At 35.4% G+C, this 25,680-nt stretch overlaps 1 protein-coding gene across 1 annotated transcript in view; it reads left to right on the top strand.

The window, feature by feature from the left end:
- The window catches only part of CEP128 (centrosomal protein 128), a gene marked incomplete at its 3' end in the record, with an annotated part of 367,236 nt that overhangs the window by 277,488 nt on the left and 64,068 nt on the right, over nt 1-25,680 (top strand). The window contains exon 18 of the mRNA XM_084240528.1: nt 19,875-19,924. Within this exon, the coding sequence (XP_084096654.1) occupies nt 19,875-19,924 (50 nt within the window). The remainder of the gene's footprint in view (nt 1-19,874; nt 19,925-25,680) is intronic.

Raw genomic sequence — 25,680 nt, forward strand, 5'->3', positions numbered from 1 at the left:
ATAACTTACAATGTATAATTAATTCTTACACCAACTAAAATTTACTTTAGATAAAAATTAATCACTTTTTTTGTTAGTTGGTGCTAGTATCTACTTTTTTCCACTTCAATAATTCATGGCAATGCAAAGTTCTTAATATTTTCTCTTTAGACTTTTAATGTTTAATAAAGCTGAATAATTTAATAACAGATGTGAAAGCATCTTATCATGCTTCTTGGAATATAATAGCTTCTCAATAAATACTTTATGTTTACCATTGATTCCAAGGTTTAAAACTAAAATGACACACAAGGTGATTTATTGAAAAATCCTACTCTCACTCCTTTTGCTTTGCCACACATTTACATGCTTCTATTTTCTAATGTATCCTGCCAGGAATAACTTATGTGCACATAAGCAAATAAAAATACATATTCTGTTTCTATTAATTTTAACCCAGGTGGTGGCATACTACATACTGTTTGAACTCTGCTTTTTATTTAAACTTTTTTGGAGAGCTTTTTATATTGCAACTTACCATGAACTTTCTCATTCTTTATAGTAACTGTAGAAATTCAATTGTGTGACTGTACTATAATTTATTTAACAAGTTTCTCTGATGATATGTATGAATTAAGATATTCTCAGCATTTCCTATAAAACTACAGTGAATAACAACATACATATCTCATTTGCACATGTAAAATTATGGCTATGAAGTCAATTCCTGAGAGTAGAATTAGTAAGTTAAAGGGTATTGATCATTTTGGTGTGTTTACATAATTTCCTTCCATAATGTTATACTGATTTACACTCCCAGAAGGAATAAATGAAATATGTTTTTCCCTATACATATGTGAGTTATGTTCATACTTTTTACTTGATTGTTAAATGAAAGATATATTTTTTTAATTGTGGTAACATTGGTTTACAACACTGTATATGATTTAGAAGTATGGGATCACACTCTTTAGGTATATTACCACACCACATCCACAATCAAGGCCCCGAAAGTCCCCCACTGTAGTCCATTGTACCTCCTCCTTTTCTTTCCCTTCTTCGTCCCTCTCTGGTAGCCTCAATTCTACTGTCAGATTTCTACGGTTTATTACTGGTTTGGTTTTATCTGAATCTTTGTTTTGTTTCTTTATAATCCTCATATATTTGATACCATGAGATATTTGTCTTGCTCCTGATTTATTTCACTTAGCATAATCCCCTCTAGTTCCAGCCATATTGTTGCAAGTCAAGAGTTTATCTTTCTTTATAACTAGGTAGAACTTTAGCCCTATTTTATGAGTAAAAACTTGAGATTCAGGATTTATGAGAACACTCCAAGAATTACAGTTGTGAGTATTCAAAACATAACACCACATTTACTAATCTATATTTCCTACTGTGCAATACATTGTTAGAGTCTTAAACTCCTGATTTATCAGAACATAAAGCAATATTAGATTAATGGTGCTAGCAAATGACCATGCAAACAGATTGTATGAACAGTAGAATTCTCAGATATATGTCCATACGCATACAGAGTTTAGTTTATAATACGGTTTCCTTTTAAATAAGTAGGGAAGAAACTGGTAATTCTATAAATGATTTTAAATCTATCAGCCATTTATCTTAAAACAAGATAAAGTGTGATCCATATCCCATTAATTTTAGTTGGATCAATGGCATTGAGAAAACCAGATATATAACTTAGTACCATTTGTTTAAAATTGAGAGAGGACTGTATGCATATGTACGGTCTGTATTGTATATAAGCATATGCACATGTAAGTGTACTGAACTAGAAATAAAATTTAGAAAATAGTAACAGAGGTTGACTTAGAATACATAAAAAATGTACCCTAAGTACATTTGAATAATTGGGGATGAAGCTCGCTTTAGAGAGAAAAACTTGGGGCAGTTTTAAATGCACAGAAAATTGATAGGAAAGTGTGTATATTTCCCATGTATCCCTTACCCCCACGGATGCCTAGCTTACCTCATCATCAGCCTCCACTGCAAATAGATCAGTGCATTTGCCTGACACCGTATTACGTGCTGCATCTCTGCATGTGTTTATATCTTCTTTACTGAGGTGTCTATTAAGGTTTATGGCCCATTTATGAATTATGTTGTTTGTTTACCCATTGTTGAGTTTTAATGGTTGTTTGTATATGTTGGATCATAGTCTTGTATCAGATGTATCTTTTACAGATATTTCCTGTTAAGTTTTGGCTTGTCATCTAATTTTCTTGATCTTGTCTGTCACGGAGCAAAACTTTTTAATTCTAATGAAGTTCATCTTAATTTCTTCTTTCATGAATCGTGTTTGGGGGATTGTGTCTAAAAAGACATCACCATACCCACGGTTATTGAAAATTTTTCCTATCTTCTAGAAATTTTATAGTTTTATACTTTACTTGTAATTCTGTAATCATTTTGAGCTAACTTTTGCAAAGTGTGTAAGTTCTGTGTCTGAATTAATTTTTTGGTAGGTGGATGGTCAGTGGCTCCATTGCTATTTGCAAAAGAGACTGTCTTTGCTCTACTGTATTATGTTTTTCTGACTTTTGTGATTTAATTTAGTATTTTATATGATTCCATTTTTCCTCTTTGTTATATATCATTACACTTCTTTAAACTTTGTCATGTGTTTGTCATAGAGTTTGGAACATGCATTTACAACAGTACAGGTTCATTTTCAAGTAACACTGTACTACTTCATAAGTACTATAAATCCCTATGATTATGATAACAAAATCCTAATGTTCCTCCCCTTATCTTTTATATCATTATTGTCATTCATTTTACTTATTTTCACTCATTTAAAGACCATGCAGAATATATGAGCACAGATAAATATTTGCATATGTATTCATATACTTGCATAATATATCACTATAAGCATAAATAATTGGATGCATTTTTATATTCAAATTTTTATTGGCTTGGTCATTTAAGAATATGAAAAAATGAAAACTGTTATTTTACCTTTACTTATTCCTTCAGTATTCTGGTCTTTATTTAGATCCATAGATCTTATTTTTCACTGTAAACTTTTTTTTTAACTTTTAGGTTTTTTTTTTCCCTCACATACATGTATGATTATAAAAATCAATACTTGTGATCTCTTTGAGTCCAAAACATACAAGCTCAGGTGTTTCCTTCTTGTTGCATTCTTTCCAAAGGGACTGATTTCTCCAAAAGATGTAGTGCTATGCTATTTTTGCCTGCTGTTTACATTGAGGTTAGCTCCGTTGGTTAGAGTGTACTGGTAATGACACCAATGACATGGGTTTTATTTCCATGTGGTTCAGTTAACTTTGGTTTTCCACTGCCACAGACTGCGCCCATAATTATGTCTAAAATGTGTTTTTGGCCCAAGGGAGACCTGATGAAGCAAAGTGCCAATCCATCACCATGTGGGAAAATGGTCACCCAGCTCATGGGGGAGGGAGGCCCAGTTGAGAAGGAGCAATCATAATGCAATCTCTAAATTCACATCTTGAACAAAATTCATGTTACTTATACTATAAAAATTCATGATGTGTGATTTAATGTTTGGATTTTAAAAGGTTCAAAGTCAGTTACAGTCAAGGAGGTTCAGTTTATAGGCAAATCTTGAAATATTAACCAAGGTTACTTTTTGAAAAAGGAATGAGTCATGCCTAGCCCTTCCCAATTACATAATATTTATTTATCCAAATGCTTTACCAAGTTTAAAATATCCCAGCCTTATATTTGAAATTACGTATAACAAATATTTGATTATGTAGTTTATTGAAAATGAGTTCTCTAATGTAGAAATTTGTGATCTTGGTCTTTGCAGTACTGTAGTATGTCTCCAATACTCTTAAATCATCTTCAGAAATCTCCCAAATCTCAAAAATCAAACTTCTTTACTTTTTAACATTAATGTATGATACACATACTTTAGTCAATATTCATTAGTTGTTTACTGTACTCCAGGTACTGTATTGAGTAGGTTCAGAGAGACCCTTTGCAATCTCTGAAGAGCCCTCTTCATGTAATTGGGAAAGAGGAGCAGATAAATTTGGAAACCATTATTATTTTTAAATAGAGTTGAAAGTGTATGTTAAAGCAGGATACAGGATAATGACTGTAAGGACGATTATTGATGGTCTCTAACGCCGAATGGGAAAGCTTTGCTGGATCTTGGATGACAAGTAAGAGTCAGTCAGTGTAGAAGGGATAGGTATTCTAAGCAGGAAAACAGACATGGATTTAGAGATAGAAAGACTCATGCTACGTTTAAGAACCACAGAATGGTTAGTATGACTAGAATTTATAATATGGAAAGAGATAGTGAAAGATCAGTGGAAAATTAAGGTATTCAATCTATGAAGGGAATGTGGATTTTATTCTCAAATCAGTGGAAAGTGACTAAGGTATTTTAAGCAATGATAGGATGGTGTTGGAGGAAAATGAAGATGTGAAATGAGATATCATTTGTGTTGTATAAAATTCAATTTTACATTAATAGGAAGGCTAGAATTAGATTCATTTATTCAACAAGTATTTACTGTGCTTGGCACTGCCCTAGGTGCCTAAGATACTTAGGCACTAAGAAACTCAGTGACCAGGGCAAACAAATTCAGTGTTTTCATGCTGTTTACTTTCTGGTGAAGGGAAAAGACAATAAACAAATATACAGGTAAAAAATTAGTGTGTCTAAAGGAACTACAAAGAAAATCAAAGCAGGTGCATTGTAATGGATGTGTGAATGTATTGTTTTAGATCCCTTTGGATCAAGGGAGCTCTTTTTGATATGGTTACTTTCTAGCAGAAACCTAAATGAAGAAGCAGAAACCCAAAAGAAGTGAAGGGTTCAATGGGATATGTATTCCCTGCAGAAGAATCAGTAACGGCAAAGACCAGGCGATGCTATTAATGATGTATTCCTAGAAGAAAGAAGGAAATATACCTGGAGGCAAGACTACAAGAAGTGAGAAAGGGCAAAGAGCAGAGGGAAGGGGAAAGGGAGAAAGATATAGCTATATATTCCTATATGGAGGTATATCTACATAGATCTGTAGATACATAGATATCCCAACAAATGATTGATAAGAGTATAGACAGTATTAATGATAGAGAAGAGTTTGTATACCATTTGAGAGCTTTTAGATCAGGGACATGCTCTCTGATGAGGTGACCTTTGAACTGAAGTCATTTATATACAATAATGTGGTGTTCAAGAGCCAGACTCTTATGCTCTCTACATAGATTTATTTATATATGAAAGTGCTGAGAAAAGAGGTCATGGTTTGAGAGTAGACCCCTTGAGGTCTGTTGTAAATGTGTAGATATGCCTAAGCCTTAAGGACAACACTGCAAGTACAGCATATTCTCTTTCCTAAACAAAAATAAAAGGTTCTACTTTAAGGAATCTAAACAATGAGCATTTTCCTTTCCCTATTTTATAAGCCTAAACTCCTTCTAGCTTGTCAGTTATGATTATATGTACTGTTCCCAGTTAATGCAAATAAGAGAAGCTGCTGATGGAAAGAGGAATTTTAAAGAGACTTCCAGAAGTCTTGTGGCAACATGAAATTCATTCGATCAGTATGCCAGTAGAATTCAGAAAGCCTGGCTTCTTTGAATACATCTACAAGTCACCACCACCATATAATTTGGGATCCACATCTTTTGCCTTTTCCGGACCTCTTTTTCAGGCAAAATACTGCAGATCTAGAAGCAAAAAAGTAGAGTGCCTCTGTCACTATTTAACTGAGAAAGGAAAAGTTAATTAAAATCTATGAAAATGTAACAATAATCTGTTAAGATAGGAGGTGCAATGTATCCAGTGTTAGTATGACAATTTGTTGATGGACTAGGCAGTTATAAGCATTAAAAATTACTTGAAGCTTTTTTTTAATGTGTAGCAAGGGTAACCAATTAAAGGAAGCAATGACCTGTGAGATTATCCATAAAAACCATTTGCCATCTGAACAGAACACCAAAGAAAACGCTCATGTAAATTTTTCTTTTTATGCTATAATCTTACATTTCAGACCATACAGGCTTACTTTTCATTTTGTATTAACACTTATGTGGGTATTGTTTGAGTCCCTTTTGTTTAAATGAGACTTTTTAATTCTCATTAATGCTGAGGCACTAAAACCACTGGAATTTCAATCCTTTCTATTAAAAAACTGATTTTGGTTATATTTCACGGCCCTTTAGAAGGTCCGTCTGGTGCCTGGTCTGAGGAAAGGTGTCCTTTGAAGACATTATTGGTCTTTTTTTTTTTTTTTTCACTTGACACTGACAAGAAAATAGCCTTATCTGGCAAATGAATATATTTGTGTTATATAATCCAGTTGTATAAAAATCCATTTAGTGCTGGTTTCCTACTTTCAGATGAAACAGTTGATTTTAATTTGTTTATTGAAATTTCAAAAAGGACTCTGAATAAAAAGACATAAAAAATTATTGTAATTGTGAGAATCTGAAGAACAAAAAGGGATGATTTGTAATTATCTAAAGTTTATTTACCCTGGGCATAAAAGAAAACAGAAAGATATTAGAGGTGCATGAAAATGAATTTGTTACATGTCCTCATTATCCATAAACCATCCTAACAATAAGAATAATTACTTAAACTAAGTGAAGAATCTGTTTGGATTTCTAAAACATTTGGGGGGATGATTGTCATTCATATTAATTCTGAATAATTGTTACTCACATGGATTGAGCCACCTAATTAAGAAACAGCACCTAACATTTAAAGACCTTGCAACAACCTACCAAAGTTCATTGCTTATGATGTTAATACTAGAGGCATATTTGCAATAATCTAGTCCATCCCCATTATATTTTTTATATCACCATTATACTTTTGATATGACCAGAAATGATGAAGTGACCATTCTTACAAATCTAGTTTGCTATCTAATAGCAGGGAAGAACTGAAGTTAGGTTTCCTGACTCTCTTTCTGGTGTTTTTCCACCATACCAACTGAACCTTACCTTAGAATGTACTTGATAGAAGTTTGGCCATGAACTTGGGCATGACTGATTTGGTCTGTAGTATATTGACTTTTGCCATCATTGTCCTAATTATCAGATTTCAAATTTGATTAGATTCTTCTTTTTCCCCTGAGTAACTCCTTTTGGAAAAGGAAGTGCCAATCATTTCAGGAAGATAAGAAATGAAAGAAACCGAGAATAATATAAATTATAAATAAGTAAATTGTAGTTTAACTTCAGAATAGTTATTTTGAAACGCTGGTAGTGTTTACCTATTTTGTATGATCTGGTGTGTCATCTGCTATTTGATCTTGAGGGCCATATATAAAGTCTGTGATATTTCTGTTATCAGCTTAGCATTGCCAGTTCTTGACTTCTCCAGCTTTCTGGAAATCAAGATATAGATGTAAAGACCGAGTAGGGCAAAATAGGAATATGCATCGTCTCTTTGTTCTCTTCTTTCCATTTGTTCTATGAACACTTATAAAAAATTTGGCTTTTATTGTTTACTTAAACATTCATTTAATCATATATATGTGATATCATTAGCTAATTTGAATCCAGTAACATATCAAAATATGTTAACAATAATAGAATAAATACTATAATAAAAGTAGAAACAAAGTACTCTAGGAATGAAGAAGCAGAAGTAATATCTCCAGGAATAAGAGTGGTGTTAGGCTCAGGATGATTTGTGAAAATCAACATAGGATATTTGTTTTAAGCGGGGATTTGAAGTATGGTTAGATTTTTTTTTTTCTAGTTAAGTCCAAGAAGGACTCTGCAATACTGTGAGGAGATATTGCAGTGGAGACAGGAGATAATGGTCTTAAAGTGAATTTGTAAATAGATCCTTTATAGGGCCTCCCCGGTGGCGCAGCGGTTGAGCGCTGGGTTGCGAAGCTGCCCGCAGCCTCTGCAGTGCCGGTTCGATCCCCGGCTGCTCCCCGGCCACTGGAGGAGGGTCCCGCATGGTGCGCAGACCTCTCCTGCCACCCGCTGCTCCCCTCAGCAGTGTACTTCGGTCCTTCTGCCTGCTCTGCTCCCTGCTCTGGCTCTGGGGAATTCTCTCACCCTCCCACACTTCTGACTGTATCCAGTGCTTGCATAAGTAAATAAATAAATCTTAAAAAAAAAAATAGATCCTTTATAAAATGTCATACTAAGGGGTTTGAACTTTATCTCAGCATAAGAAATGCTAGACACATTTCACTAATCTTTCTCCCACTATATCAATGGAAGGCTTCTAAACTGAGTTTAAGCACTCCTTTCTACTGAACTCAGTATAACCTAGAATACTTGACCATACTCGCTCTAGGAAGCCATGGCCAATCAATCACTTGTGGTATAGAGATGGAATCCAGTACTATCAGCAGTTTTAAGCCACAATACATTGATGAAAGAGCAACATGAACATGTCTGTTTTAGATTCATAATTCAGGGCACTGTAGGGAATCAATGAATATGAGATTGGGGATAGGGAACACAGTCAAAATGTTACTGTTGTAATTCAAGTGAGATTCAGGGCATGTTTTTGAAATAGAATGTATACAACTTGAAGATATCATTGCTTTTCTGAAAATTTTAGTGTACAATCCTCTACCCGTATCATATCCATTTTGAATGTAATAAGAACTGATTGTATGTTCTTACTGAGTCCCTAAAATTCAAATCAACGTGAAAAGGCTTAATTTCTAGTTAATAAGATGTAGGGCAACATCAGCAATATTTAAAACCTGGGTCTTCAGAACAGAATACAATGTCTGAGATAATATTGATGTTCTTTATCCTATCAATGTGGAGTTTGGCCTAGTTATTTTCTCTCTTATAAAAGAAGGGCTCTTATGTTCAACACAAGTTATATTCATAATTAATATAACAGTAATTGCATTGACATCTTTGTTGTACAGGTATGATGAAATAATGATAGTTACTATTAGTTCTGAACATTATCTTATTTAATCATTATTGCAGACCTAGAATATTGCCATTTTGTCTCCATTTTAGAGTGGAGGAAAGAGCTGTGGATGGATAAGACTGTATTTCCATATGACTGACACCAAAGCACATCATTTGTATTCCTTAATATGTCCAAGGTTTTCTTTTTTCTTTATTTTATTTTAGTAATAGTAGAGGATCAAACCTTAAAGCAAATGCTTTGCTTTAAAAATATGGATCATTTGCTGTAGTCGTTTAGAAAAGAGAAGATGGCTATCTGGATTAGGGCAGCTGCAATGAGAATGCATAGGAAAGGGCAGATGTTGAGGTAATGACCTCAAAAAAAGTAATTGCTAATCTATTGCCTTTTAATATTTATCATCTTTCATTTTGTCTAAAATCCTTCTAGTTTTTTAATTTAACTCTTTATTTTTAGGATAATTTGCTATTCACATTGAATACAAAAGAAGTAATAGCAACAGAACCCATGATACTTAAAGATCCCCTTATCCATTCCCCCCCTCATAAAAATATCTCGCAGGTCACAGTGGTTCAGTCAAAATACAAAACAATTCCACCAACACAAAGATCCCTCATGTTGCTTTATTTTATAGCCATATCCACTCTATCCTTAACCCCTAGCAATCATGTATCTGTTATTCATTTCTGTAATTGAGTTCTCTGTTTCATTGCGTGTGCTTGCATTGAACTACATAGTCCTTATTTACTTTTACTATATAATACATTTAGAAATTGAGTTGACTTATTTCTCCCAGTGTTGTCTTCTTTTTAAAAATGATTTTAGTGATCCTATTTCCTTTTTCTTTCAATATAGATTTTTGAATAATGTTAGAACAATAATTATGAAACATAAGGAAAAATGTCAGCTACAATTTTATTTTAAAAATCATGTTTAGATATAAAAATACTGCTAGATTTTCTTATAGAAATTGTATTGAGCTTGTCTATCAATTTTGAGAGAATTGTTATTTTTACAATGTGGGTTTTCCAATCTGTGAACATGGGATGTCTCACCATTGTCTTATACTTTTCAGTATGTGAATCTTTTACAAGTTTTATTAAATTTACATTTAAGTATTTCAGTTATTTTTTGTTTTTTTCCACTAGCATAATTTTTAATTTGGTCTCCACATATTCATTCCTACTGTATTGAAGTGGCATTTTGTCTGTTTATTCTTGTATCCTATGACTTTTTTAATTTTACTTAGTGATTACAGGAATTGAGGGGAGAGTTGGTAGTTGTTTTTTTTTTTTTTTCCCTCTATTAAGGCTACTATGTCATCTGCAAATAGGGAGACATTTATTTTTGTTGTTGTTGTTGCTAATCTATATACCCTTTATTTCCTTTCTTTGTATTACATTGGATATATCTTCTAATACCATTATGAATAAGAATTGTGAGAGAATTTTGTCTTATTTCTGATCTTAAGGAGGGGATCCTTCCATCTTTCACCATTAAGTATAATGTTAATCATAGTGTCTTTGTAGATGTTCTTTATTAAGTCGAGAAAGTTCCTTTCTATTTCTTTTTATTCTGATTTTTTTCCCTGTTATCATGAATGTTTGATGAATTTTGTCTTTTTATGCGTCAGTTGAAATGATCATCTGATTTTCCTTTAGCCAGTTAAGATAATGGATTACATTGATTGATTTTTTTTCAAATATGGAACTACCCATCCCTAGAATAAACCCAGCTTGGCCCTGATATGTATTAATAATTCCTTTTATATATTGCTGAGTACTCCTTGTTAATACTTTGTTAATGATTTTACATCTATCTTTGGGAGGGAACTATAGTTTTATTTCTCTTTTCTTAAGCTGTTTATTTTTGGTAGGTGGGTGAATATACCTGGATAGAATGAATTGAAAAGTATTCTTTTTTTAATAGAGATCGTGTTAAATTGGTGCTAATTCTACTTTAATAAACATTTCATGGAATTCACCAATGAAATCTTCTGGCCTGACCTTTTATTTCCTGGGAAGTTTTTTTTTTTTAATTTAAAAATATAGTTTCCTTAAGAGTTATAATACTATTCAATTTATGTTTTTCATATTGGTTAATTTATAATACCTCTGCTTTTTAAAGAAGTGATCTATTTTATGTAAGTTGTCAATTTTATATGTGCAAATTTCTTAGTCTTGCCATAATATCTATACTATTTTTGTTACCTGTAGGAACTGTTATGATATCCCATTTCATTTGTAATGTTGGTGATTTCCTGCCCACCCACCACCCCATCTGTCTTTCTTTCATCAAATTTGCTGAAAGTTTGTTGGTTTTATTGAACTATATGAGGAATCAATCTTTGTTTCATTGATTTTTCTGTTTCAATTTCATTGGTTTTTGTTCTTATTAATTCCTTCCCTCTGCTACTTGGGATTTATTTTGCTCTCTTTTTAGGTTCTTGAGATGGGAACATAGAGTATTCATTCAAGACTTTTTCTTTTTTCAATATATTTTGTTCTATAGATTTTTCTCTCAGCTCTGCTTTCACTGTGTCCCATATTTTTATTATGTTTATTTTTGTATTCAGCTCATGAGTTTATTTTATCTCCCTTGAGATATTTTCTTTGGCCCATGGATTATTTAGAAGTATTTCATTTCTAAGTGCTTACATCTGTGCTTGTATATATACTTCTATACATTCTTGATAATATTTAATCTAGTTGTACTATCAGTTGTTGAGTGGTTTGGAATTCTCCAGCTCTAATTTTGAATTTTTCAATTTTTCCTTTCTTTTTTTTCCTTCACATATTTTTCAGTTTTGATATTTAGTATATACATACATAGAACTGCTATGTTTTCCTAGTAGATTAGCCCCTTTTATTATTGCATAGTGTCCCTTTCTGTTTCTGGTAATTTTCCTTGCTCTGAAATTTATTTTATATTATATTAATATGATCATTCCTCCTCTTTTAAAATTAATGTTTGTGGGCCTCCCCAGTGCCACAGCAGTTGAGCAGCCTCTGCAGCGCTGGTTCGATCCCCAGTCACCAGGTGAGGGTCCCACATGGCGCGCAGACCTCTCCTGCTGTGCCTGCTGCTCCCCTCAGCAGTGTACTTCGGTCCTTCTGCCTGTTCTGCTGCCCGCTCTGGCCCTGGTGAATTCTCTCAGCCTCCTGCGCTTCTGACTGTACCCAGTGCTTGTATAAATAAATAAATAAATCTTTAAAAAAAATAAAATTAATGTCTGCAGTTACTTTCATCCTGCCTTTATCCTTGTATTTTAGGTGAGTTTCTTAAGACAGCATATGATGGAGTAATGTGCTGGATTATTGGCAGAATGATCATTAATACACTCTCCTGATTTCTTTGTTTTAAGATGTATCTAGATCACTTTCTTGTAATTATTGATATGTTAATGTTTGTCTGCCATTTTTTTGTATTTTTTCCCTCTACTTTCTATTTTCCTGTGGGTTGAGCATATTTTAGAATTCCATTTTGATTTATCAGCTGTGTTTTTGAGTAATTCTCTTTGTATAACTTTTTTAGTGGTTTCTCTGAGCATTTTATTATATGTACATTGCTATTATAGTCTACTGGTATTGTCATTTTACCAGTTTGAAGTATAGAAAACATTCCCCCTCAATGTTCTTTTGCCCTTCCTGTTTATTTGCTTAGATATGTCCTCTGTATGCATTTAAAACAACATTGGGTAGCATTAATTTTTTTTTTTTTTGCTTCAAACGTCAAGCATAATTTTAAATGCTCAGTAGGAAGAGAGAAGGATTTATCCATATTTTTTATTCCTGCTGTCATTGTTTCTTCCTAGCCTTCTAAGATGATTTTATCATTTCTTCTCCTTCAGGAGAACTTTCTGTAGTCATTTTTTTAAGTGCAGGTTTGCTGACAACGAATGTAAATTTTCCTTTCTGAATCTGTCTGCTTCATCTTCATTCCTGAAGGAGGTTTTTACATACAGTGTTCTGAGTTGTCAGTTCTTTTCTTTCAGCACTTAAAAAATGTGTTAGGACCTTGAGATTTGTAATGAGTAATTCACTATCATCCTAATTGTTTTCCCTCCATAGCTGAGGCACTCTTTCTCTCTTGCTGCCTTCGAGATTTATTCTTCATGCTTGCTTATTAGAACTTTGTATATGATGTATAGAATAGATCTAGAATAAACCCGGGAATTGAAAGGCCTAAAAGAAGCCTAGATCGGGTTTATAGTAGGTACATCAAGAAACCAGCACAAACTTTTGTATGTTCTATAAAAACAAAATTATTGAGTAAAAAGTCAGGATTTCTGTAGGCCCCAAATATATACCCACTTGTACTTTGTGAATCTAGAACCAGAGTACAGTTCAAGATCAACTGCTATCCAACCTAAGGAGCTGAAACAAAATTCATTCTTTAGGTTAATGCAACTAAGATATAGTATATGTGGGTAAAAGCCATGATTTTTATGCCTGAATTTTAGCATATGAAACTTATTCTTTTTTAATAAAGATTTATTTATTTATGCATACAAGAACTGGGGTACAGGCCAGAGGTGTGTGTGTGGGGGGGGAGTGAGAGGATTCACCAGAGACATAGTGGGGAACAGAAAAGGCAGACTGTCTGAAATACACTGCTGAGGGGAGCAGTGGGCAAGGCAGGAGAGGTCTGCTGCACCATGTGGGTTGCTCCCTGGCTGGCCAAGGATTGATCTCCTGCTGCAGAGGCTGCAGATAGCTTCACAGTGCTGTGCTTAACCCCTTGCATCACCTGGGAGGCCCCATATGAAACTTTCTTTTTAAAGGATTTATTTATTTATTTTATACAAGAACCAGGGTTCAGGCCAGATCCGTGGAAGGGTGAGAGGAATCACCAGATACAGAGTGGGGAACAGAACAGGCAGACTGACAAAATACACTGCTGAGGGGAGCAGCGGGCAAGACAGGAGAGGTCTGCCGCGCCATGTGGGACCCCTGCTGGCCGGCCAGGATAGGACTGGTGCCGCAGAGGCTGTGGACAGCTTCACAGCTAGGAGGCCCATATGAAACTTATTTTTGAAGTGATGTTTACAATAGATCATAAACCTTTTTTTTTTCTCATTTTGCTAATGGTCACATATAGTTCTTTTTTTTTTTTAAGATTTATTTATACAAGAACTGGGGTACAGGCTAGAGGCTTGGGAGGGTGAGAGGATTCACCAGAGACAGAGCAGGGAGCAGAATAGGCAGATGGACTGAAAACACTGGTGAGGGGAGCAGCGGGCAAGAGAGGAGAGGTCTGCTGCTCCATGTGGGTGTCTCCCTGGCTGGCCAGGAATTGAACCAGCACTGCAGGGGCTGCGGACAGCTTCACAGCGCTGTGCTCAACCTGCGGCACCACAGGGGAGACCCACATGTAGTCCTTTTGACCAAGAAAGCTCTTGGACCAATTTAAGAGAGTGACTTATTTTCTAACGACTATGTTTTACTTTCTCTGTTGTTGCTAATATTGACAGAAATGCCAGAAAACTTATTAGTTGACTGCATCAGATCTTTTGTTCTAAATCGTGGTGTTTCTCAGTGCCAGAGCTAAGAATAAGGTGGAATGGGATAGATTGTTTTCTGTAGTAGAGTAGTTTTGTGAGGATGAGATTTTAAATCTCTAAAGTTGTCAAGATGGAAAATTTCACAAGAAATGAATTGACATCAAATAAATCATAAGAACCAGTATTAGGATGTTTTAATACATACCTAAGACAGACAGTGGATTATAAACCTTTCATTTATTGAACCATTTGGGCTCCATCTGTAGACCATTATGTTGTTTCAGCGTCTGAGACAAACCACAGAGGGTAGCCATACTTTCTGAATGTTGTTCATTTTAACCTGTGTGTTTTCTGTGGTAAGGTCTCATGAGAAAACTCTTAACTCATTGTGGTATATCCAGATAATGTACCGGTGGATGTCTAAGCAGATATAGCAGAGCTCTAGATAGTGTAAATACCAATGATGGAAGGAATCCAAAAGCAGTATACCAAGTTAACACTGAGCAAGAGTACTGACTTACTAAATGAGATACAGAAGCCAGAAACTTATGTTTTTACTCTGAACTGCATTAGTTCACCATATCCTGCTGTCAATGCTGCTCTAACCAGAGCATTGTCATGAATGTCCCTGTGTCTGATTTCCCTATTTCTGTCGCTTTCTCTCCATTACCAGCTGAGCTGAGTTGCAACATGAGTGAGCTATTTTATAATGAAGGCTAAAGAAAAAAACTGTTTATTTCTGAACTTAATGTCCAACCTTTCTGTGAAAGGTAAAGTTGCTGGATGGGTTATGTTGCTCATACACACCTAGACATGATTCTCCTTGCAAAAGCAAATAAACATGAATTTGTCCTAATTCTTAAAAGATATAATTTGTTGTGACTTTTTCCTCAATCTAAGTAAATATTTACTTTTCTAAAAAAAAAAAAAGCCAATAAACAAACAAGCTATCTGCTTCCTTGGCTACCAGGAACCAAAATCAAAATAAAAAAGTGTCAAACCTCCTTAAACAGCCAGACCACTAGTTGCAAAGACTGCAAAGAAAGTGGTACAAGATGGTCTTAGCCAAAAGCATGGTCATGATCTATGACTTTGAGTGTGCCAGAGAAATGCAAAGTAAGGGGAAATAAATAAAACAACTAGATTCTTCAATTCTTATCCTTGATGTCCTGCTTTTTTATATGAAATTCCCTCCACCCTTATAGTGACTACATTTAATAATGACTTAGTATCAACTAATTTAAAGAGTTGGGGCTAGTCCAGGGAAAATACACAGGACTGCTGCCCTTTCACCAAAAAAAAAAATCTTTCATTAACTAATGTTGATGGAAACAGATTTAGCCACAGCAATTTGCATGGCATTTGAATTGCTGTTTGTGTTGAACAGCAAACTAGAGAATAATAAAGCACCAACATGCCAGTGGTAAGCAAGGGAGCAGAGCAGCCTTTCAGCCTTTTCCATGTTGATCATTTGTTCTAAAGCTGGTAAGGACAAGCAACAAGAAGATTGCTCTTTATAATGAGTTGGGCTAATCATATTCAGTTGTCACAGCATTAGGTTACTTAAACTGCCCAGAGATCTCACCTATATTTTCTGGTCTTCAGTCTATATGGATTAAAGTAGTCACTTCTCAGCAATGTCACAGGTTAATAACCCTGCTCTTCATTCCAAATGCTTGTACTGAAACAATGCACCCAACAAATGAGTAATTGCACAGAGCAGTGGTGTAGGCGGAGAGGCAATTTTGAGGCTCTAAGTTAAGTAACAAAAGTAGAGAAGCAGCAGTTAGGAAGGATATGGATATAAAGACACTGAAAATATGGTTGTTAAAATCAGAGAACTGCAAAAGAAAGTCAGAGAAATATAGGCATGTATGCATTTAAAAAAAATAGCAGTTTGAAGAATAGACCAACTCAATATTGAGCAGTAAGAATATGATATGATAGATAGGTCAGGAAGGTGGTGGAGCAAAGCTCTCTCTGTGTCTCTAGTGCTAACTAGGTATCCTCAAGCAAACACTTTGCCTTTGTTGAGCTTCATGTCATCATCTCTTTATTAAAGAATGAAACATTTCACTATGGAATAGAAACTTCTTTCTAAGTTCTCCAAATTTCTAAATAGAGATAAGGTGATTCAATATATCCATATCCCTAGAAACTGCTGAAAACCACAGCAATCCAACTGAAGCTAATTTAAGTAAAAGCCAAAAAGAGAGTGTTGGAAATCCAGGATGTAGGTGGACTTTAGGCAAAGATGGATCTTGTCCTCAGCCAACTCTCTTTCTCTCTGTGTGTTGCTCTCTTTTAATCTTTGCCAACTGCATTGTTAGGCAGGTTCCTTTGACATAGTCAAAAATACAGCCTTGGAAGTGCTGGTTAATGTAAGCTGGCTCGTTCAGGGGAGAAATTCTCTCCAGTATCCATATTAGTCCCAGCAAAAGGATTCCTGGTGGCATGGCTTTAGCTTATATGTTCATGGAGGGGAGGTGGTCTGACTTGCCTCCCTGGGTCACAAGTTACTTTTATAGCAAGAGAGCTTAGTTAGGCCACTAGACTGAACATTTCATAGGAATCACATGGATAGGAGTAAGTTCTCAAAGGGGAAGAATATAGTATATAGAGAAAACAAAACGAAACAAAACATGTTCATTTATACTCTCAATATAAACTGGGGCAGGGATCAGTGAGAGTGAACAGAAGGACAGTTCTGTATTTTAAATGCCAGTTGTAGGCATTCCATTTTAGTTGTTTTTGTTCAACTACTCAAAGTCAAGTATTGCAATTGATGTCAGCTTTATAGGAAGAGCAGAATGACCTTTGTGTATTTGGAGAACACTGAGAACATAATTTTTTAATTGCGGTAATAATTTTACTGAGACGTTCTAAAAGTAAATTGAACTTCTGTATTTGATCAAATATGTAAATTAAGTTGGCCATAGTAGAGCTCCATATCATCTATCCTGTAACTTTTACCTATTATATTTGCTGTTTGCGATAACAGCTTGAGTCTGGAAGAATAAGGTTAGTTTTCTTTAGTGGTTGATGCACTTCACTATAGCTTCACTGTAGCTTCACTGTGTCATGAAATAATGTAATTCATTCCAAAAGACCCTGCTCTGGGAACCTTCCTCTATCCAAAATTGTGAGCAAAATGGCTGTGTTCATATATGGATACAGTGATGACCTTATATCTCACAGATAATGGAACTGAATTGTGCTAAAGACACAATTTACCAAAACCAGTTGAAATAGGCAGCTGTTGTTTTGGCCTGTCTGTTATCTATCCCTCCCTCTTCTGTTAACAATACCCTGATTTTGCATTTGGAAATGATTCCTTTCTGTTCTTAGTCCAATTTCTTTGGGGATTATCAATGAAAGTGCTCTTTTCTTTCCTCCAGCCCAGCAGTAGGCAAGAGATCTAAGCTAGTCTCATTAGCACTTCTTGGTGGAGTAACACAAAGATTAGAGGTACCCAGGACATGATGCTGACTAGTTCATGCTATTTATAGCCCTGCCCACCTAGACCAATTACTCTCTCTGGACTGGAAGTCCTCTTTTTCCCATGTGTAATTCATTATCCTTATATCCTTTCTGATGAAAACAAAATGTTTATCGATCAGATAAGAACTGATTGCTATCTGTTAGCAAGTGCTGAGTACCAAACCATCCCCAAATTCCATTTATTAAGATCATGATTCTGGGAGTTGGAGCTGGCACTGAGCCCAGTTGAGCAATTTGTCTGGTCTCAGTTGGGTGCCCATCTGAGTCATCTGTAGTCATCTTTAGGTCAACTAGACAGCTGTGTTTCTGGGCATTTTCTGGCTACCAGTTGGGGCAAGCTGCAGGGTGTTGGAGGTGGGAAGAGCATTGGACCATGTGTCTCTTGTCATCTGGCAGGTTTGTCTAGGCTTGTTCATGTGTTAAAGTCAGAGTTCCAAGTGGAAAAGTGAAAATGTGTGAGACCTCTTAAACTCACAACACAGATTGGTACAGAGTTGTTTCTGCCATGTTCTATTTGCCAAGTCAAGTCAGGAGACCAGCCTAGATGCATGATGTGGAAAGTAAATGCATGTGATCACATGATGGTAATGCTGCAATGTCAGACTGCAAATGAGTAAGGATGCAAAAAGAGAAATGACTGAAGGTGCTTAAATAATCTATCATACTCCAAATTGGTTTCTGTAGCACATAGCTAAATAACCTGCCATGCCAACCAAAAATGCTTTAAAAATACATCCTCACACATTGATGTGTCCTCTAAGTTTGTTGATGTAACTCTCATTATGGGAGGTTTGGGAACCCTAAGTCAGCTCCTCAGTGGGATACACCGCAAAAATAACCTCTTTTCCTTAATCCCAGTACATTGTTTCTTGAAAGGATTGCTTGCAACTTCTGTGTAGCTCTATTAGCTACACAGTCTCTAAGGGTCATCACTATCAATCATCTATCAGGTCTCCTGAAGTTTCAGTGTGTTGCCTGCCCATTTATGACATATACCAATGCAACTTGGCTTCTGCTATATTGCTGCTTCCTGCTGTATCTAGTGTTGCACTTGCTGAAAACATTTGTATTTACTTTTCTGGTATATATATTGAATTTATGTAAGTTATATTTTCCTTTTATGCAGCACAGCCTCTTGGTAAGCTATATCAATCACAGAGTAAGGCAAATGCTAATATTAATGTGCGCTGCTGTAGGTGTTTCTTGACAGTTTTCATCCAAGTTCTGACTCAGCCCAGCCCTCTTTAGGTTTGTGAGATCTAATAAGATCATAGCACAGGGTGGTATAGCTGCAGGCAGAAAACTCTGCTTGCCAAATATATTTTCCTTAATAGCAAGTTCATAAATTAATCTAGGGCACCGAGACACCATGGCTATTCACATGCATTTAAACAAAACTCACTTCAGTTGACTACCTTTCCTTCTAGCCACTGATTTCTCTGAGATGGTGCCAAAGTCTTGGTCAGATGTAGCTTCAGTGCTTCCCACCTTCTCAGTATGAAATGATAATTAATATGACTTTACAGTTAAGGTGGTGTTCTACTTCCATTAATAACACCCATTATTCCAGGGCGTTCTAATTCAGCTATAAAAATTGACTCTGGAGGTGGAACTTGGCTTGGGAGCTTCATTTAAGAGCAAATGGTTTGTTTCTAATTTTTCTTTGAAAAGAAAATTAAATGTGTGTTCCTTTTGGGTTATATAAGCCCTGAATGAAATTCCTGAAATATTGGTATGATTTGGGATTTGTAATTGCATTGTTCTCATTCTCTGCTATCTCCAGCAAGTGGGGACCTCCCAGGCCTTTTATCTAGCTTAGGTTTGGCAGAGTCCAGACTTTTGTCATCTCATCATCTGGCATCACAGGGTAATTCTTACATCATCCATCGTTCTCTTTCCAGGCAACAGTTTAAACAAACTGCTGACTGAATTGGGTTTGATAAGAAGAGGCAGCCCATTTTTACATTGTATTTTACTCTCTTATTGTAGATCTGCTGGAGGAGACCCACAGAAAAGATGAAGAAATGGAATCTCTGCAGGTAAAGGAAATTCTCCACTAGAGCAGGCATCCTTGGGATGAAAACATTTTTATTTTGTTCATCTTTATTATTGTTACATTCAGAGAAGTATGGCAGATGGAATAAAAAAGATATATATATATATATATATACATATATATATATATATATATATATGTATGTATGTATATCAGAACTTTAAGGTCCAAACTGAAGTTTGCTTCCTTTTGCATAGTTGAGAACATTTACAATCTTCTAAAGCAGGAAGCCAACTCTTGAAAGGAACCTTTATTTCTTGTTACAGTTTTATGGGAACTACAGCATTATAAATGAAATCATCATCATCCCGAAATCATTTCTAAAAAAACAAGACTACTGAATGAGGATGAATTCATTTTCAAGTGAAATGTATTCTTGCTCCATGAATGTCATCTACCAGTGACCAACCTAGAATATTAACCCATATATGGAGCTTAAGGCTTACCTTGCATGCCTCTCAATTCACCATAAATTTATGCATATTTCTTAGACTGGAAAATTATGCACTAGAATTTTAATTGACATTTCTGTGCTATGAGCAATTGATGTTAGGTTGGCATCTGACAGAAGATCTCTGTTTCTTTTACATTGGGCTGACTTACAAATGTGTAACTCAAGTGTCTGTCTTTATTAGGGGAAACATAATCAGTTATACTCATACAGCAAGACCAATTCACTTAAAGTCATGTTGGTGCTTAAGAATAGTAAACACTTTGGACAGTTATAGTTCTTCCTGGGTCTGGAACTACAGGGATGAACTGGAGAGTGATAAAATAAGCTGGCTTGCACTTAAGAAGTAAAGGTATCTAATTCTGGCAAAGGTAAAGGTATCTAATTCTGGCAAATAAAAGATATATCAAGCAAAACCCAAAGAGCAAGGAGAACCTTATCTAATTGGGGTTCTTTTATTTGATGGTGTATCTTATAAGAGAAAGCTATAGGACTGATCCGAAATTGAAGAAGGAGGGTATAGTTCTGTATGCCTAGTAAAACCGTCACATGTTTGTCCCAATTTCTGTTCAGATTAACTTCTTTTAGTATCTATATTCAAAAGTATAAAAGAAAAGACCCCTGATTGTTCTGGTCTGTGGGAGAAGAATCTCAAGTATATACTCTTGCCTGACTCTAAGAAATTAATATCAACAATGCCTGTTGTTACAAAAACACTAAACATATATATTGAAAGATATCTAAAGCTTTTTGAGGTATTTTAATTATGCATTGTGTCTGTCATTGGTCCTCAGAATACCATATATAAACATATCTATTGCATACAGAGTACAAATCAGGCCCTTTGAGATGGCAGCACAAACTTTTTTGAGTTTATTTCACAATACAAGTGTTGGAACATATTAAATGTAATAGCCTGTGTTGCTTCTCAAATATTTATTAAGGACTGGCAGCATTCTCTACCCAAATGTCCATCAAATGCAATAGAATGCTCCAGTCAACTAGCTATGGACATTTATAGATGTAGAGTATCCAAGATGATGTCCAAAAGCAGAAGAGTTAAATGTTGGCACTTAGCAGTGGCAGTTGGTGCATAATACCAACATTCTATCGAAAGACAAAGACGGAACTGACACCTCTCAAAGTGCACAGGAGTGCAAGGACACCCCACAGAAAGCCTTTCATTTAAATTGTAGAGGAAAAATCCATCAAAAATTGCCTACATTTCTGAGTTTCTGTATTCACTATAAATATTACAGGTGATAGTTTTGAGAAGACTATTAAAGCATATAGCCATACAATAGAATTTTGAGAAAAAAAGAAAAAAATAGTTTCCAAACAAACTTCATAGCACTAAGAACTGGAGATTGACAACTTTGAATTTCAAATCCTGACTCTGTGTCTGATTCACTGGGTAACCTTCAGTAACTCAATTAACTTTGCTGTGCCTAATTTCTCATCTGTAATATAAAATCATAAAACTGTCTTCCAGAAGTGTTTAGTGTGGGTTAGATTATCCCAGAAGGGAGAACTAAATATTTAATTCCAATTTACAATGTTAGCAAATCCCCATGTATCCAAATTGGAATCGATTTTATTTACTCATTATCATCATATAATTATGTATAACAGACATTTGCATCTAATGTTATCCTCTTTAAAGGTAGGGCCTGTTTATTTATCTCTAAGCCCTTCCCTGTAAATAAAAAGGTATTCTATATACTTATTGAATGAGCACCAATTTGTTGAGCACCAATTCTGTGCAAAGCACTGTGTACCAGGTGCTAGGGACACAAAACATGCTGCTTATACTGGATAGTCCTCTAGGACAGACTTAGTGGGAAAGACGGTTAGATAAATATTTATAATAAAATGTTGAAAAATTATATTTGAGGGGATGTATAAATTATTGTGGGAACATATTACAAAAAGAAATCTGGTTTTGGTGGAGATAAGTCGATTGAGTAGCAGTATACGGGGTTAAAGGTGGATTGGGTAAACTGGACTGGAGTGGCGATCTAATAGGCTTCACAATAATTAACTGATAACCAGGAGTTAGCAGTGGCAAGCTTGGAATGAAGATAAGAAAAGTTTAAGCAGTGTCCAGGACATGGGAAGGCCTGATGTGAAAGACACCATCAATTTCATGTTCGAGGATCTTTGAAAATTTTCAAAGAAGTTTAGTGATATAGAATATAGTGTCTGATAGAGGAGAGGTAAGTCCAGAAGGAGTTTATGAGGTAAACAGAGGTCTAAAGGACCTCATAAAGAAATTAGGATTTTACATTTACTAAAAGGAGTTCAGAGTTTGAAATAAGAGGAAATATGATGAAATTTGCATTTTTAACTGGTAATTTGGATAGTCAAATACAATTGGATGCAGGCAAAATTGAAACCAGGGAGACCTACTAGGCATATACTCCTGAGAATGTTCACAAGACATGCTGGTGACCCTGGTTGGGTGGCACCAGAGAAAATGAAAAGGACTGAATATGTTGTTAATATATTTTAGGATATAAAAAGCCATGAGCTTTTGAGACTAGTTGTGAGAAGCTAAAAAGAAAGGAACTAAGAATGACTTGAGTTTCTTGATTGAGCAGCTTCATTAATGATTATATTAGCCAATGAGATAACAAATTGATCAGTTCAATTTTTGATATTTTGTGTTTGGGTGCATGGGAAACATCTAGATGCCATTGTGAAGAAAGAGTGTTCACATGAGTCTAGAACTCAGAAGGGGCTTGAACTGGACATGCAGAAGTTGGTGTCTTCAGACCTCATCACCATAGAGTATAGATGATACTAAAAGCCACAGCAGCGATGGGAACTCCCAAGGGAAGTACGTAGAATAAAGAGATAAATACATAATCCATAATTCCAGGAAATTCCAACACTTTAATAACAGGCTAAGGATGAATATCTTGCAAAGAAGTCTAAGGGAGAGAGAAAATAATTTTAGGAAAGCACAATGTCTTGAAGTTTAACAAAGAATATTTCAAGGTAAATATAATCAATAAAATTGAATTCATTTTAATTAAACCCTTAAATCCACTTAGATACGGGGTTTAGATTTTAAAATAAAAAAATCACCATACAATGAACTGCAATTTCCCATTTGTCTATGAAGCAACTCATGTCTTTCACTTTCCCAAATTTCTACTGAGCACAGTGCCACACCATGGTAGGCACTCAGTACTTTCTGTTAACTAAATAAACAAATCACTGCCCTGCTACTGGGTCTTTTTTTAAATTTTTTAAATTTTTTTAATGTAAGACCTATTACTGGTTCTAAGATCTTGAAAAAACAACCATTTAAAAAAATAAAAACACCATTTTCCTGTTCTGGGGTTCAATTTTGTTTAAGAATTTGGAGGAGGGGAATACTTCCAAGTTCTATCATTCCTGTTCTCTCTCTCTCTCTTTCTCTCTCTCTCTCTCCCCCCAACCCCCTCTATTCTTCTGTATTCTCCCTCTTTCTTTGAATGTATCATTGAAACAAAAGTTGGTTACTGACTTTGGGCAGGAGTGCTAGGAATCTGTGGAGAGGAAAAGGTTAAAATGGCCATGAAGGCAAGCAGCAGAGAGGAGAGTGCTTTTAGGCTTTGGAAGAATCACAAACAATGGAGACAAATATTTGACAGTGATTTTTACAATGCAGCTGGTAATTACCGAAATTCTTCACTGGAGCTTAACATTGTCTGACTTATTTTTGTGTGCGTGACATTCAATTGCAGTTACATTGTGTGCTGATCTTCTTTAAACCAAAGTGTTGTCTTTGACTATAAATTTGTGGTATGGTATCAGAGTCCTATTTGCATATGGGTTTGAAGCACATGTAAACTAGCAAATCTCTTCTTTAATCCACTTGAAATCTGCTGAAACATTTTAAATAGATACAAAAGATAATCCATTTTTCCTCAATTTAGTTGGAAAGGATTCATTGAGTGTTACACCTTCTTCTGATGGCTGGTAGTAGTAGATGCTGTGGTTGTATTTTGTTCTCATTTTTTAAATTGCCATCCTGCCTCGTTCACTTTTCAACAATTTTTTACTTTACTCTCAGTTGCCTTGTGAAACCTGGAATGCAAAGTATGCCAAAAAAGTGTCATGTTTAATTTTGAAAAGCCTCAAAGTGCTACCTGGCAGCCAGTAAACAGAGTATCTGGAAAACTCATCTACCGCTCCTCTTATGCACACTTACCATCTTACTTTTCATTTGATGTTTAAGTGAGATGAAACTAGATGATTATGAACATGACGTTTCCTATTCATTTTTCTCTTTTACTAGATCATCCTTCAGCCATTTTGAGACAGTATCCACATCTATAAATTAGAGAGAATAATAATACTGACTGCATAAGACTACTGAGGATTTCTTATGATAAATGCATAAACCTTGGTGCCTGGCAGGTCTTTTATAAATATTAATTCCACACACTAACTATTTATTTGCATTTACTGCATGCTGGGGATAAACCATTAACGGCCCATGTCCTCCTGGAACCCATCCCTTCTGTCTGCCCTTTTACCATCTCCCTCTCTTCTTATCCCCTCCCCCACTTCATGGGCAACCATGATTTTAAATTCAGATTTGTTCAGATTGTTTTGTCTTTGGATAACTACTAAACATAATGAAAAGGGGAAAAGGTCACAAGGTAATATTATATGGCTGCGTATGAATACCAATCTCATTTTGAGGGGAAAAGGGGAAACATTTTAGTAAGGAAGCTGTAAATGTCACAAGTATTTCTGGATACTTTTTTTTGGTAAAGATTTATTTATTTACTTATACAAGCACTGGGTACAGTCAGAAGTGCAGGAGGGTGAGAGAATTCACCAGATCCAGAGTGGGGAGCAGAGCAGGCAGAATGATGAAATACACAGCGGGTGTGGCAGGAGAGGTCTGTCACGCCATGTGGGACCCTCGCCTGAGGCCGGGGATCGAACCAGCGCTGCAGAGGCTGCAGGCAGCTTCGAAGCTCAGCGCTCAACTGCTGCGCCACCAGGGGATGCTCTCTGGATACTTTTTTTAGTATCAATCATTTTATTAGAAAGGAGTTGATTTCCTTGTTTAATTTTAAAAATTGAGTTTCTGTTTTTTAAAGAACAGAATATACATTTTTCCCTGAGGCATTCCAAAAGCTCTGCCCGGAAGGATATTAAGCAGTATTACAGACATGCAGTCTTTCACATGTTTAATATATCTCCTAGATAGCTTTTAAAAATAGTCTGGAACCTTCCATTTGAATGATTTGATTTAATTTTTTGGCAGTGTTTTGGGAGTAGAG

The sequence above is a fragment of the Talpa europaea genome (genome assembly GCF_964194135.1).
Source record: "Talpa europaea genome assembly, chromosome: 8".
NCBI classification, from domain to species: Eukaryota; Metazoa; Chordata; class Mammalia; order Eulipotyphla; family Talpidae; genus Talpa; species Talpa europaea.